The sequence below is a fragment of the Ursus maritimus genome, unplaced genomic scaffold (genome assembly GCF_017311325.1).
Source record: "Ursus maritimus isolate PB19 unplaced genomic scaffold, ASM1731132v1 scaffold_29, whole genome shotgun sequence".
Taxonomy (NCBI): domain Eukaryota; kingdom Metazoa; phylum Chordata; class Mammalia; order Carnivora; family Ursidae; genus Ursus; species Ursus maritimus.
In genome coordinates, this window is record NW_024425452.1 from 2,577,948 (window position 1) to 2,592,708 (window position 14,761).

At 57.7% G+C, this 14,761-nt stretch overlaps 2 protein-coding genes across 2 annotated transcripts in view; both read right to left on the reverse strand.

Annotated features, from left to right (window-relative positions):
- The window catches only part of CUL7 (cullin 7), a 15,743-nt gene extending 5,484 nt beyond the window's left edge, over positions 1 to 10,259 (reverse strand). Inside the window, exons 1-19 of the mRNA XM_040643498.1 lie at positions 10,055 to 10,259; positions 8,639 to 9,226; positions 7,927 to 8,078; positions 7,287 to 7,787; positions 6,633 to 6,771; positions 6,337 to 6,533; positions 5,800 to 6,028; positions 5,045 to 5,282; positions 4,851 to 4,956; positions 3,713 to 3,940; positions 3,329 to 3,419; positions 3,036 to 3,207; positions 2,762 to 2,867; positions 2,394 to 2,489; positions 2,030 to 2,205; positions 1,559 to 1,692; positions 1,053 to 1,235; positions 679 to 785; positions 416 to 598 (exon numbers count right to left, since the gene is read on the reverse strand). Of these exons, the coding sequence (XP_040499432.1) occupies positions 416 to 598; positions 679 to 785; positions 1,053 to 1,235; positions 1,559 to 1,692; positions 2,030 to 2,205; positions 2,394 to 2,489; positions 2,762 to 2,867; positions 3,036 to 3,207; positions 3,329 to 3,419; positions 3,713 to 3,940; positions 4,851 to 4,956; positions 5,045 to 5,282; positions 5,800 to 6,028; positions 6,337 to 6,533; positions 6,633 to 6,771; positions 7,287 to 7,787; positions 7,927 to 8,078; positions 8,639 to 9,218 (3,618 nt within the window). The 5' untranslated portion in view covers positions 9,219 to 9,226; positions 10,055 to 10,259. The remainder of the gene's footprint in view (positions 1 to 415; positions 599 to 678; positions 786 to 1,052; positions 1,236 to 1,558; positions 1,693 to 2,029; positions 2,206 to 2,393; positions 2,490 to 2,761; positions 2,868 to 3,035; positions 3,208 to 3,328; positions 3,420 to 3,712; positions 3,941 to 4,850; positions 4,957 to 5,044; positions 5,283 to 5,799; positions 6,029 to 6,336; positions 6,534 to 6,632; positions 6,772 to 7,286; positions 7,788 to 7,926; positions 8,079 to 8,638; positions 9,227 to 10,054) is intronic.
- Positions 10,260 to 10,774: 515 nt separating this feature from the next.
- On the reverse strand, positions 10,775 to 14,747 carry MRPL2 (mitochondrial ribosomal protein L2). The gene is made up of 7 exons (XM_008691891.2): positions 14,566 to 14,747; positions 12,866 to 13,034; positions 12,165 to 12,306; positions 11,937 to 12,052; positions 11,751 to 11,861; positions 11,379 to 11,452; positions 10,775 to 11,024 (listed from the first exon to the last, which is right to left on the reverse strand). The coding sequence occupies exons 1-7, from the start codon at positions 14,659 to 14,661 to the stop codon at positions 10,812 to 10,814; spliced, it is 921 nt and encodes a 306-aa protein (XP_008690113.1). The 5' UTR covers positions 14,662 to 14,747; the 3' UTR covers positions 10,775 to 10,811.
- Between the last annotated feature and the right edge of the window lie 14 nt (positions 14,748 to 14,761).

The following is a 14,761-nucleotide window of genomic DNA, read 5'->3' on the forward strand; positions in this document are numbered from 1 at the left end:
GGGGGGGGGGGGGGGGGGGGGGAGGAGAAGCAGACTTCCCGCTGAGTGGGGAGCCCAATGTGGGGCTCGATCCAGGGACTCCAGGATCATGACCTGAGCCAAAGACAGACGCCCCACAGACTGAGCCACCCAGGCGCCCCTAAAATTTTTAAAATAAGTATATATAACAGTGAAAAGACAACAGGCTCAAGCACTTTAGCTGCCTGTGAGCACACTGTTAAACCACACACACGCACAGACACAGAAAGCCTATCAAGGTACTATTAGGACAGGTCATTGTGTTCCTTTTGTGTTTGAATTTTCAAACACTTGGTTCTGTTCAAGCCCGGGTCCCCGCTGAATGGGAGGTGTTGAGGAGGGGGTCGGAGCGTCTGCGGGGAGGGGCCCGGGGCAGAGGCGAGGGCAGGAGGCTCACGTGGGCAGCTTTGAGGAAAGGGAGCTTCAGCAAGCCGCCGGCACAGCCGTTGTGCAGCGCCAGCAAGAAGGCGGCCCTCGGCCCGAACAGCTCGGAGCTCGACTTCTGCAGGTTGTGGAAGTGCTCGCAGTAGCGCGGCACGAAGTCCTCATCCCGCCAGTGCGAGGTCAGGAAGGTGTTCACCTGCAGGAAGCGGCGTGAGGGGACGGCCGGCGCCCACCGCCGCGCTCCGCCCTCCCGCCGTGGCACCTGCTCCCGCCCACCTGCTCCTCCACCACCGCCCGCCAGCAGCGGGTCAGGTTTCTCACGATGCTGCTGGGCAGCCCCCGGGTGGCCAGGGAGCTCCAGTCGTGGCTCCGGTTTCTGCCCTCTGTGGAGACAGGGGAAGGGGCGGAGGCAGGCAGGGGCAGCCCCTCAGCTTGGGGCTCCCCAGGCAGGGTGAGCCCTGCCGCCTTTCCGGACACACTCCCACCCCAAAATGACGCTCCTGGGCGGGGTGACACACACTGCGAAGACGAACGACTGAGCGGGTTGGGAAGGAAAGCGTGTGGGGGGACAGAAGGCTGTAGGGTGCGAGCGGGGGGGGCCGTGGAGAAACGCTTCTCACCGAGCTCCCTCCCGAATCCCGGGTACTCACTGGGCCGGGGAGCGGCCACTGCCGGAGGGGGCGCCTCACAGGGCTCCACGTGCACCAGCAGGTGGGTGAGGCGGCGCACCCGCGAGGAGAAAGCAGCTGCGCGGCTCTGGGGGTTGTGGGCAGCCTCCCGACACTCCAGGTACTGGTCCAGCAGCCAGCCCAGGGGGCTGATGCCATCCTCATCTGGAGGTGGGGAAAAACAAGCCAAGGCAGGGCGTGTCTCCAGGGCAGTGGGAGAGGCTGGGCTGGACAGAAGCACTGAGAATGCGGGATCGGATGGAAGGTACAGGGTGGTGGGGATGCAGGCAGGTAAAAAGCCCCCGTCCTGACGGTGGCAGCTGGCACCTGGGAGACACGGGAAAGGAGCTGGCCCCTGGGCTGGGAGAAGAGGGGCCTCAGGGTACCAAACCAGCACGGGTACCAAAAGGGCCAAGTACACAATGCAGGTGGCTCTAGGGCAGAGCAAGAAGGGGCTGGTTAGTGGGGCCAGGGGTCGGGATGGTTACCGGGGGAGGTGATGTTCTGCACCAGGGGGCTGACCAGGGCCTCCCAGCAGGTCTTGCCCAGTGCTTGGGCGGCCTCGTCATCAGGGAGGAAGCGATCAGCAAAATTCTGCTCTTGGCGCAGAGCCCCGTTGAGTCTGGGGGTGAGGACGGGGGAGGCAGGCGTCAGAGGCTCCAGGCGTACACTGCCCTGGTGTCCGCCCAGCCGAAGACTGCCCGGCTGGCCCCTAGCCACCAGACCAATCTCTACCCAGTACTTCGAAGCTCCTCTGCGTTAACTGGCACATCCCACTCCCAGCCCCCCAGAGAAATCTCTTCTCTTCATTCTTTCCTTCCCGAAACCATAGAGCCCTCCAGCCCCCTCCCCAAGCACATTAACCCTCTGTCGACACCGACACCGTCCGTAGGCCCGTGCCCAGGGTACTACTCTTACCTTGCCCACACACACGGCCACGCACACGCGCTCGCACACACCTCGAACTCAGGTGCAGGAGGCTCCTGCGGTCCTCTGCTATGTCCTGGCTCCAGGCCTGCGCCCGAACCATGTAGAAGAGGCGTGTGTGGCGGCACAGCTGCTCCCGAAACACCGGCCAGAAGGTGGGCTTGGGGCCCAGGACCTCCAACCCCCGGATGCGCGTGTCGATGCCGCCCTGCAGGGGGCACAGGCCTGTCTTCACCTGCCCCACGTCCCCCTTGGAGCGGCTGGGGTCACACACACCTTTGTGCCTTACTCCCGGAGCTGCCCACGCCCCAGGCCAGAGCTCTGGCTCAAGCTCTCCAACAGCTACAGAGCCCAGAGCGCCATACCCCCAGACAAGACCCCAGGCCCCCACCGAACCTGCTGGCAGCGCTTTATGCGGATCTGCACGACGGGCCAGAAGCGGGTCAGGCTCTCCAGGAGGATCACCCGGCTGGCGGAGGGCATCACGTTGACCTGGTGCGGGGCAGAGGGGCCGTCAGCTCCCCGTGTGTGGACGGGAGCCTGCTCCTATTCCCTCCTTCCCTCAGCCCAGGCGGGTGTGGGGTCCTGACCAAGGGGTCCCAATGCCACACTCACTGCTCAGGGCCTGATACCATCACAATGGCAGAGGGAGAAAGGACTCTACTTTCTAGGGGGCTCCAGACAGGGAAGAACTTAGGCGTTCAGGAGTCAGGGCGGGAGGGCAGACCCCGTGAAGGGTGATCTAATGGCACGGCGCTCCCTACCGAGTTGAGTTCTGTGTTAAGAGAGTTGGCACTGTCGCCCCCAAACACCACCACCCTGGCCGGCATGTAGCTCGAGTCTTCACCAGCCACCAGCAGAGTCAGCTGCCTGGGAGCCGGGACGAGGAAACCATCAGAACCGGAACGAGTTGTGTCCTTGTAGACACAGCCAAGGGGACTCTCTGGTCATGTCTGGGTTCAAGGGGGGCAGTGGCGCTTCCCCTAAGACAAACACGAGGACGCCACGACAAAGTGCGCACGTTGTGGGGCGCGTTACCTGATGAGGACGCCCGGGTGCATGTGCAAGGTGATGTAGTGGGAGCCGGCGCTGCCGTTGGACTCCCAGTAGGTCTTGGGGTTGCGGTCGGTCAGCTTGCTGGCCCGGTGCGGGTTGGAGGACACCTCCACCTTCTCCCAGCACTTGTCCTCCTTCACTTCCACACTGGAGCCTGGGGGCAGGGGGCAGGGGTGGCCGTCGCAGCGTGGTTAGTTGAGAGAGAAGAAAGGAAAGGGACCGGGGAGAACAAATACTGGGGTGCGAGCCAGGAGAAAGCAGATGGGGGCACAGACCCTGGCACAGATGCCGGAGGAACACGTCAAAGAAGGGGATGTTGATGGGTCGGTGGGTCCGTCTGTGGTCTTCGATCTGGCCCAGGACCATCTGCAGCCGCAACATCAGAGAGAAGGGGTGCGGGGAGGAGAGAGGAACACACGTGGAGAGCACACACAAACACATATGGAGGAAAGACCCAGCAGCAATGGGACTTCCTCCAGAACCCTGGCGCGGCAGGACCAGGTGAGGAAGGGGGTGCAGAGAACAAACGCCCTTGGGTTCACTGGGCTCTCCTTCCTTTCCCAGCTGCAGGAACACACCCTCTTCCCCCACCACGGCTCAGGGTTCATGTTCTTACCGAGCTGTGAACCCACAAGCCTGCCCCCGCCCTCCCTCCTGACCTGGATACAGCCTCCCAGGATGTTGGTAGTGAGTTTCCGGTAGAGGTGGGCATGCTTCTCACACTTGAACACCATGTCCCGCAGCTCCTGAGCCAGCTCCAGTTTTCCCAGGTGCTTTTCCAGGGCCTTGGAGATGGCATCTCGGGCTCCCAGCTGATTCAGCACCACGGCATAGTCCCTGCTCACGGAGGCTAGGCGGTGCAGGAAGAAGATGAGCTCCTGGAGCACCTGAGGTGGGGGCAGGGCCGGTGACTAACGGGGACGAGACCCGGGCCATGGGGCATCTTCGGGAGTATTTACTATGCACCCACTGTGGTATATAGGGGCTGGGGCTACCGCCGTACAGACAGCAGGGAGGAGGGGCACACAAGGGCCGGGTGGAGTTAGAGAACCCAAGGCAAATAGACATGGAAAAGCTAAGAGATGCTCCGCCATCCTGGGGTTCTTGATGACTGATTGTGTTGGCAAGAGGTGCGGGGAGCTTCCCAGGTTGTTCCTTTTGAGGCCATGTCCTGAGAACCAGCTGTGGGGCTGCATCTCGAGATGCTCGGGCTCCAAGCACAGGTACCTGACGGCAGGGAGGGGGCGGGGAGCGAGTCCGCCTCCGAAATGAAAATCTGGGTAACAGCCGAAGCTGTGCACTGCAGACTGCCAAGCCTTCCAAGCCCAGGACCCCTCTGTGGCAGGGGACCCTGATATGTGACGTGCCCTCTGCCTCCTACATCGCCCTGTCCCCCAACAGGCCCAGCCAAACAGGAGCCACTGAGGCTTCTTATGTAGTACAGACATAAGCTTTCGTGTCAGAAAGGAGAAGGCAAGTAAGATCACACACTTGGGCTTATTTATATTTGATAAGGACACACAGGAAGGACACATAAATTAATATGAGTGGTAACCAATAAGGGGCGTGGAGAGAGGCACTGGGAAAATTGGATGGAAGTGAGAACAGGTGGAAGTGAGACTTCTCAGTGTAGACCTTGTTATACTGTTTTGATTTTTAACTCGTATGAATATATTACCTATTTGAAAAAAATAAAATTCATTGTGCCCTCTGGAGCCTCGCCCAGGGGGCCTGCCTCGTCAGAGGCTGCCTTGCGGCCTCTCCCTCCAGCATCTCCCCAGAGCAGGGTGGAGGTACCTCTCGGTCAGTGTCCGGTGACCGCAGACAGGCCATGCAGGCATCCATGGCCTCGTGCCAGGGGAGCAGCAGCGCCTCGGGGAAGTCCACCAGCTGCATCAGGATTCTGGGGAGTGGGGGTGGGGAGGCAGGAGGAGAGATATGCAGCTAGCCTCAGAGACCTCTTGGCCCCATGTCCCACCCCACCCCCTCACCTCAGAACGGTCAGGTGCAGGGGCTTGTTGGCCGCCGGGGTGCCGAGGCTCCGCATCAGGGTAAGGAAGGGCCGGGGCTGCCGCTGCAGCTGGATCAGGAACGGCTTGATCTCCGTCTCCTGGGGCCCCCCTGAGCTGAGGGCTCGCTCCAGGTCCAGGAAGGTTCTCCCAGGCAGACCGCAGCCCTGCATCAGTCGCCACAGAGGAGTGTCGGGATACTGAGTTGGGGATTCTTTTCCTACAGGAAAGTGGATGTCACAAGAGTTGGCCATTGTCGGTGAGGTTAGGATCAAAAAGGACAGACACATTCATAACTCCTAATTTCTCCTAAAAATGTTTTTTTGGAGGGGGTCCCCCTAAAAATTAGTTTGGGGATCTTAAGGCATCTCTTAATGTATTTATAAGACAGCTCTGTGACAAATCTTATGTTTTCTACTCTTAAAATAGCAAAGGAGCCTCCCGTCTGCAAATAGCAGAGTGTTTCCCTGTATCTAAAGGCATGCAATGATTTGGCTTTCTCTACAACAGAAAAAGTTCCATGTGGGGGCTTTATGGGCTTCAGATCTCGTTCAGTGTTCTGACTTTCCATCCTCCCCCGCTCGCTGGAGGGAGCAGCTCTACGCTTCAGCTTCTTCCTCAGGTGCCAACTCTACCAGACAGGAGGGCACCAAACTGGGCACAGACACCTCTCCTGGCCTGAAGGCCTCCTGGAGGCCAGTCTGCAGAGCCACTGCAAAGTCTGTCTGGCGCCCCACCTTCCACTCCGGCTGCACGTGCTGATTCCTGAGGCTGGGCCTGGGCTTCCAGCAGGGTCGGGTAAGCTGGCTGCCCCGCCAGGGCCTCAGGCCCATATTTCCTGTAGACATGGCAGTTGAGCAGGTCCCTGAGAGCGCTGTCGTCGAGCCGCTGTGGCAGAGCCAGCAGCAGATCCTGGGCCAACTCTATGGGCACGGCCAGCTCAGCCAGGATCTCGTCATCCAGAACCTGTTGTCAGGGAGAAGGCCTCACTGCAGGTAGCCCTGCCAGCACAGAGGCTCCGGGGGGTGCTCAGTATCCCGACACTCCTCTGGCGTGGGGATCTCTGCACACACCTTCTCCATCCTGAACCTCTCATGGCTGGCAGCTGCCTCCTCCCACACAGCTTGCCAATGCTTCCGAACATTCGAGCTCCCTCCCCTGCCGCCCCTTACACTGTGGACCTCCACTCCCCATCCTAAGCTTCCCAAATGTTCTATCAGTCCATCCCTTGCCGCGAGCCCTCCAGCTTCTGGGTGTCTCCAGGCTGGCTCTACCTCCCCATCCAGGTTCTCCTGGAGGATCTGGAGAACCTCCTGATGGTCGGGTCCGTCCAGCTTCTTGATGAAGAAGAGGAGCTCCCACCACTCTGCCTGGGACAGGTGTTCGCTCTCCTCAGCATCTTCATCCTCGGGCAGTACGTAGGGCACCGCATAGAGCTCTGTCATGGGCTTCCACCGCCAGGAGGGCAGAGCTGTGGAAACGGGTCAGAGGGCCCAGGGATGTCATTGCCCAGCCAGCCAGACCACTGCTCCTGTGCTCAGCGCTGACCCTGCTTCCTCTCCGTGCTCACCTGCACCCAGGGCTCCACGGACTGCTGCCCCGTGGTACTCATCAGCCTCAACCACATCTTCAATGTCTTCCTCAAAGCCCAGAATTTCCAGCATGTGCCAGTGTACCCAGTAGGTACGGCCCGTCGACTCCCACAACACCTGGAAGATATGGGGGAAAAGAGAGGGAAAGGGAAGAAATGGCTCACTTAATGGCTGGCTGTGGCCCAATGATGAGGACATACAACTCTCTAGCTGACCACCTGGCAAGGTTTGGAACAACCTCCAAACAACACAACGTTGGCATGTGGATGACACGAACACACACACAAAGGCCGCCTTCTCCTATGGAAATAGGCTCTGCTTCTCCTCCCACCCATCCTTGATGGCTTATGCCCCACACTTCCTCCTGGCCTCCGCTACTCTCTCCCTGACCCTGACTTTTGGGAAAGTCTTGCTGTATCTGTTTCTTCCCGGGCGTGAGTCTTCCTGACCTCATAGCCTCCCCAGCCCCGGCCCTCCAAATGGCCCCGGTCTCACCTGATGACCCCCTTTAACCATTCCATTCCCCACAGGGGTTTTCTCCGTGGGTGGCCTGTCAGAGCCCCCTGCATTGAAGCCTCAGTTATGCTCCCCAGCTAGGTCCCCAATAGCGTTCGCCACGTGCCCTCGCTCACCTGCACGGGGGGCACGCCATTGTTGCTCTGACGGAACTCGCCCTCGTCCCCAGCGCTGACCTCCTCGTAGTCATCCAGCATGCGCACTCGCATCCCGGCCTGCAGAGTCTCTCGCACGTACAAGGCGTAAGTGTTGCCACTTGCAAACTCAGAGCGAGGGCGGAATCTCCGTGACCTCCTAATGGAGGGCTGGGCCCTGGTGGGTGGCAGCCCCAGGCCGGCCTCTGCCAGCTGGGGCTGGAAGATGGAGCAGGAAGACCGTGCCGAGGGCCCCTGTCTGCTTGAGGCCCAGTCCCAGCGCATGGCCTGTACCAGCTCTGAGATCAGGGTGCCCATGGCCATGCTGAACTCCAGCTCCAGTCGATCCCTTTCCCCACTCAACTCCTCGGGAGCAGAGTTGTTCTGGGCTCCTGGTTCTGCAGCACTGTCATTCAGCTGGTCCAGAAGGGAAGTGACATGCAAATAGCGCTTCACCAGGGAGAAGAGCAGCCTTCCTGGGACCTGTAGGATGCAACCTTTGGCCTATATCCACTCTGTCCCAGCTTTAGCTCCTCTTTCCACACCATCCTTTAAGGATGGGTACATAGGCCTGGTCTCTAGATCTCGTTTATAGCCACCCTCGTATCTCCCCACAGAATACCTGTGGCAGCTGAATGCCCTCGAAAGACATGGGGTGTTCAGAGAGCGTGGCCTGCGCAAACAGAGCCAGCAGAGCACAGCGGCTGTCAAAATCCAGGTGTTTCTCAATGGCTTCTTGCTGGCTCAGCGACAGAAGGATCTGGGTCCGGGTCCCTGAAACCCACACCCCAGTCAGTAACTGCCCCCTCACATTGCCCTCCCCAAGCATCCCTCCTAGACCTCCTCTCTCAGTCCACTCCCTTTGTCACCACACATCAGGAATGACATGATTTGCTGATTTGCTTCAAAAGCCCAAACTATCTTTTCTATATATATATTTCATATACATATATACCCTGCAATAGTCTAATATCTTACCTCTTCCTTTGCATAGAGATCCAATTAATACGAGGTTCTTGAGGATTCAGTCCTTCCTCTTTCATTATTATTTTTTTGAAGTAAATTCTATGCCCAACATGGGGCTCGGACTCATGACCCTGAGATGAAGAGTCCGCATGCTCTCCTGACTGAGCCAGCCAGCCCCTACCCCGCCCCAGTGCCTCCTCTCCCTACAGAGATGGCCCCACCTACCTTCCTACCACCTTCTCTTCCAGCTCAAAGAGAAGGGCACCAGAACCATTCAGGCACCGATGGGGCAGAGGCTCCTGCCACAGCGCCCCGCGAGCCCCGAGCGGACCTGGCTCCCCTTCCTTCCTCCCCGCCCCGCTCCTCACCGGCATCATGGGAGGCCAGGGCTTGGATCATGCGGCCGGCGCTCCAGCGGATCTGGTAATCAGGGCTGCTCAGCATGTGCATGAGCAGGTCCAGGACCCTCGGGTCTTTGAATACCCCAGTCAGGGGCTCGATGCTGGCGTAGGCGCTGAGTACATGGACCGTGTGAAGCAGAGGAGCGGGCGGGATGGTGCCCACACACTCCTCCAGCTGCCGGAGGGCCCTCTGAATCAAAGACTTCACATCGGTTTCCATCTCCCCCAGCACAGATTGGTCCAGGGCCCCGGCCTCCCCTGCAGTGTCGGGAGGCCGCCCGCTGACCTGGCCGTCCTCGCCCAGCATCTTGTGGCAGCTGGCATAGATCTCGTCGTCGGACATCCACAGGAGGATGTGCTCAGCCTTGCAGTCCACTTGGCCAGAGCCCCCTTCCCCATCATCCCCGCGCCGGAGGATAAGCCAGCGGATCTGGTACTCAGGATGCCCATCGTGGCCCACACGCTGGCGGATCAGCTCATCCGGATAGGCGTGCAAGCCCGGCCCCAGGGGCACTCTGAATTCCCTGTAGCGGAGCTCCCCCACCATGCCGGCACCTGCGACACAGAAGCAGAAGAGAACAGGCGAGCTAACACGAGAGTGGGAGTTCAGAAAATCAAGGATCTCCAGGAGTTGGGGAAGCAAATGTGGTAACAGCTGTCCCTTTGGCTGGGGTAAAGCAGGGCCCAGGAGTTGCCTGCTGCAGGCTGGGTGGGGCCAGGCCTAAGCAGGGGAACACTGGGGCGTTTGTTCTAAGAACACATTTGGTTGAAAGGAGGGTCCAAGGCCCTGCAGCCTGGACTGGGTTGGTTTGGAGCAGTGGGAAGGGGACAGTGGGGGCAGGGCAGCCTTGGAGTTACAAGTGAATCCCAAGGCCCTGGGACAGGCAGCAGCCCTCAGAAGGAGATAGGTGACACCCTTAGGGGTGTGTGTGGAGTGCTGGTGTGGGGGGGTGTTGGGGACTGAGACCCTGAGTGTGTCTGGGAAGGGACACCAGGTCCAATGGTTGAAGCGCAGTTGTGTGTCATAGACACAAGACATCCGGAGAATTGCTGGTGGAGTGGGGTGGGGGTTGGGCAAGGCACGATGGGCTGGGAGGAGAGGCTGGTGGGCTGCAGGCGAGGACTGGAGACACTGGAGCAGCAAGGCCGGTGGGGGCGACGGGAGACCCGGGGGGGTGAGCGGCGGGAGGCAGGTGGACCCGGGGGGGCCAGGGGCGCGCGGCAAGGTGCGGGGGAGGGGGCTAGGCCAGATGAACGAGAATCCCAAGGCACTGTGGCCCTAGGGTGGAGAGGGCGCGAGACCGGGTGGGCGCGCGGCCGGTGGGCGAGTGGGCGGAGGAAAACCCGGGGTAGGGGCAGGGGCCGCGGCGGGGCTCTGGCCACCTCAAAAGTCGATGGGGGTCCCGGCGCGAGGCCTGTCCTTCGCTGAGCTAGGGACGCAGCGCAGACGATGGCGGCGATGCTGGCGGAGATTTGGGCCCCGCCTGGGCCCCCGAGAGGGTCGAAGCGGAGAGGCGGGAGGGGGCGTGCCTCCGAAGGACAGGCGGGCGGCAGGGGGCGTGGCGCGCAGGGACAGAGCACCTCGGGGCGGCCCCTGTCACCGCCTGCCGCACAGGTCAGCGGCCGCTGGGGCGGGGCGGGGTGGGACCGGGCCCAGGCAGCGGCGCCGCCCGCCCAGCTCCCGGGGCTCCGCCACCCGCCCGGAGCTGCGGCTCATTTCCGCCGGGCCCAGCGGAAAGCTGGGGGCCTTGGGAAAGCGCCGGGGCGGAGTCGCCGGTGCCACCTCGGCGACGCGCGGCACCTCCTCCTCCGCGCCGCCCTTTCCTCTTCCTTTTCGTCCTCCCTCCTCCCACCGGAAGTGCTCTCCCCAATTCCCGAAGTCAGAACTGGAGAAGACGTTGGAGGTCCTTTATTCCACCTCCTCCATTACAGAGAAAAGAAATGAGACGGGGGGGCAGGGGGAGGTGGCTGGAAATGAGGGAGGAGCAGCTCATCTTTGACGCATATTGTCCTTTCCTTTCTCCTCTCCCATCTTTTTTGTCTCTGCGTTTTTTCCCCCGGTCTAGTATGTACCATCCTCCCTCCCAAAAAACCAGTAACAGATAAAAATGGGGGGCGATTTTATTAGAATCCGGGGATATCAGCTCTGGGCAGCTGCCGAGGGCAGCTTCACATAACTCTTCATGGGGGGCAATGGCCGGATCTTGCGGCCAGCCCAGCCCCCCTTGCGGTGCCACAGCCCGCTGGAAGGCCTCTTGCCCAGCCAGCGGTTTCGCCCAGCCTTGCCGATGACGCGTTTGTTGTGGTCGACGTTGGATACCCGGCCTACTGTTGCCATGCACGTTTCCAGAACCTGACCGAAAGAGCGGATGGAAGAAAATGCACCACGGGGAGGAACCCGACATTGCTGCCTGGTGGCTCTGGGAAGGCTTCCTACCCTCACTGAGAGAAGGCAGAGGACAGGAGAAAGCCACAGCGTGACTGAACCTGAGCGCAGGTCCTATGGTAGTTGAGAACAAAAGGCACTGTTGCCTCTCCCATCACAGTGCCAGCCTGACAGGGCATGCCTAGTCACATGGCAGAAAGGGACACACCTAGCTCATGGTGGTTCCTAACATAAAACACCTGTGGACCATCCCAGACAAGAAAGGTACATTCCAAAAATTCCTCCTTTGCTGATCCCTCCCACCTGTACCCACGCACACACCTGCATCTGCCTCTTGGAGGGCAGCTGGACGATGGCCGTCCCATTCACTTTCCGTAGCAGCACACCACATGTCCCTGGGGGAAGGGAGAAGCAGATTTGCCACCCTCCACAAGGGAAGAGGTGGGGGCACATTTATAGGGGGACACACCCCACACCGTGGTCTTTGCCCTTGAGGAGCAGATACACTGAAGCGGGATGCATGCAACGTCTTAGTCAAAACACAAGCACTCTCCACCCTCGTTTTCAGTGTTTTTTCATTCTTTTTCTCTGCCAATGGACCACACGTGGCGTCACGGTTTCAGAGAATTGTGACCTCAGGTACCCTTCGGCCTCCCAAATTGTAAGACCCCCAAGTAGTTCCTTTCCTCATACCTGCGGCTCGGATATACTGGGCCCCCCGGCCTGGCTCACTCTCCACGTTATTGACAAGGGTCCCCACAGGCAAGGCCCCAAGAGGATGTGCGTCCCCTTCCCGAGCAGCAACTAAAAGACAGAATTTCATCAGCACCACACCCCTGCAGCCTCCAAGCCCTTATATATCTGATGGCCATCTCTTACCTGCCATTCGGCCTATGTGGTCAGAGTTCAGGATTATATCTCCAGCTTGCATGTTTTCTGTGGCAATGATCCAGCGTTTCCGGCTGCCCCCAGCAACCAGAGCTATATCTGCTGATCTGTTCAGGGTGAGGGACATATGAGCAGACCATCTAGGCAGCCCTCTATCTTCTGAAAAGCCATAAAACAGTCATGCAGCCACACCATCACCATATCATATCCCAAACTTGCCTACAGGGATCATAGCGGACCACGATGACCTTCTCCTCAAATGGTCCTGGCTTCGTTTCCAGCTCAGGCCGGAACCGCAGAAAGTCGATCATGCGATAACGCTGCTTGTGGCCCCCGCCAATACCATGCACTTGGATTCGGCCTGTGGTCAGGAAAGTGCAGAGACATGACCCAAATTAGATGAATCAGCTCCCAGCAGTAGGAACAGGCCCATCCTGGGCAGAAAGCAATTACTTCCTAACATTATGACACAAGCAGAAAATAATAAAAAATTTGCACAGCACAGTGAGGCTAATGGGGGTGGGGAAACCCCTACATGGAGCTTGGTGAAAACATAATTATGGGATATGGAAATTACATAAAACCTCCAGACAAAATCTCTACAAATTACTGAATTCAGTAAGTTTACCGAGAGTGATATATAGTGTTCAACTGTTGTAAATTTCTTAAGAACATGCTGAAAAATGTCATGAACTTCATGTTTATGTCTGGTTTTCTTCAACTACCTGGATGGTCTTTAGGGGCACAGACCACCTTTATGTTGCTTTGTATTCTACTCTCTCCTTCTTACAGACATACTATATGCAGAAGGAGTCCAATAAACGCTTTTTTTTACATTCCTCTCCCTGTCAAGAAATAGGCCTAGGATCCTAACATGTTTTTCCCCTTTAATGCTTAAATCCTCTTGCTTTTGCTCTCACCTGTGTGGTTTCGGCCCCCAGACTTCCTCATCTTCACTGGTGTAATGGTGTACTTGGTACGACTCTTCCAGGACACAAAATTGGCACTAAGGGCCACGGAGGTGAGCACTGGGCGGCAGGGGAGCAACAATGAGGAAGAGGGCAGCTGGAGAAGGGTACTACTTGTCACCTGGAGATAAACAGAAATCTCTTTGACTTGAAACGTAACCAGAGAACCAAGGGTGAAGGCACAGACCAAGTAGCCTACTTCCTTCTAGGAATGTCCCAGACCAGCTGTCCAAAAACTCCACCCTTCACTGCTTGCACAAATACCAGGGTGGAATGTTTATCTAGGTGTTAAGTGTGTTGATTCTCTCTCCTCATTTGATCCTCTAACCTCTGAAGTATTTCTTCAATGAAATGTTCTCCCCTTGGTGCATCTCTTTCTAAATTTGGCTCAAGACTCTCCTTCTCTGGGAAACTCTTCCTTCTTTAAACAACTCCCTTTTCCAAAGCTGGTAACTTTCACACATCCATATGCCACCATCAGCACCAGTGCCTTTTGCCCCTCGGCATTACGTTTCTGGGAGTTTTCCAGATGTGAACGGAGGGGAGGGATCATTTCTGTCTTCTTCCTTGCTGTATTCCCAGCATTTTAGAGTAAGTTGCTTTGGTTTTGAATTTTAACTACACATCTGCCAAACTCTACCATCATCCAGAAAGGTCCAGGGGAACAATACTTACACCTTTCTGTTCTGTGACTCACCAATCGCTCACTAGGGACATTGAGAATAACTTTATCTTAGGCTCCTAATCTTGTTATTTTGCCCTGCATTCTCTAATCTCAGCAATAATTTATCTTCAGTGGTAAAGAGCCCAGGCCTTTTTCTTTTTTTAAAGATTTTATTTATTTATTGAGAGAGAGAGCACAAGCAGGGGGAGCAGCAGGCAGAGGGAGAGGGAGAAGCAGGCTCCCCGCTGAGCAGAGAGCCCAACATGGGGCCGGCACCCTGGGATCATGACCGGAGTTGAAGGCAGACACTTAACTGACTGAGCCACCCAGGCACCCAAGAGCCCAGGTTTTGAAGCCAGACCGTCTAGCCCCAGTACTTGGTGTATGGGGCGCCTGAGTGGCTCAGTCGGTTGAACGTCTGCCTATGGCTCCAGTCGTGATCTCAGGGTCCTGGGATTGAGCCTGGGGTCCTCCTCCCTACTCAGCGGGGAGCCTGCTTCTCCCTCTCCCTCTGATCCTCCTCCCCTCCTCCCCGCTTGTGCTGTCTCAAAAAAACAAAACAAAACAAACTTAAAATAAAAAATATTAAAAAAAAAATACTTGGTGTATGACCTTGGACTGCTGATCGGTTTTCTCATATGTAAAATGGTAATGATAACTACCTTATACAGGGGTTGAAAGGAGTTGATTTACTTAAAATATCAATTACTTATGCTTGGCTTATAATTGGTACTCAATGTCAGTTATTATTGAAACCTGTACAGTGACCTGTAAAATACTTTCACTTCCAATACGTCGTCTGAAGAATCCAGCGGCCCTGTGGGGCAGCAACACTTACAGAAGAGAAAGCTGACGCTGAGAGTGATTTAGCCAAAGACCCAGACCGACGTGACTCCAGACAAGACTCACGTCCTCCTCCTCCCATCCCAGGGTGCCCTCTCCGGTGGCCCGAACAGAAACAGCCTCATTTCCAGATAGGGTGAATTACCTGGGCGGCCGGGAGCAGGCTCGGGCCGAGGGCAGCGGCACCTGGGGGCGTCAGGCTCAGGGAGCCCAGAGCGCGAGTTATCGCCCTCAGAGCCATGAGGGCACCCAAGCTCCGCCGGGTCAGCACACTACCATTACTTTTACCCAAGCCGCCTGGCGTTCAGAGATGACGCTAACAAATCCCGGTGCCGTCGCTC

Coding starts and splice junctions, on each gene's coding strand:
- MRPL2 (XM_008691891.2), bottom strand. CDS start 14,661: ATGGCTCTGAGGGCGATAACTCGCGCTCTGGGCTCCCTGAGCCTGACG. Junction 13,035..14,565: donor GCCTGCTCCCGGCCGCCCAG/GTAATTCACCCT, acceptor GTTTATCTCCAG/GTGACAAGTAGTACCCTTCT. Junction 11,862..11,936: donor CCACATAGGCCGAATGGCAG/GTAAGAGATGGC, acceptor TCTGTCTTTTAG/TTGCTGCTCGGGAAGGGGAC.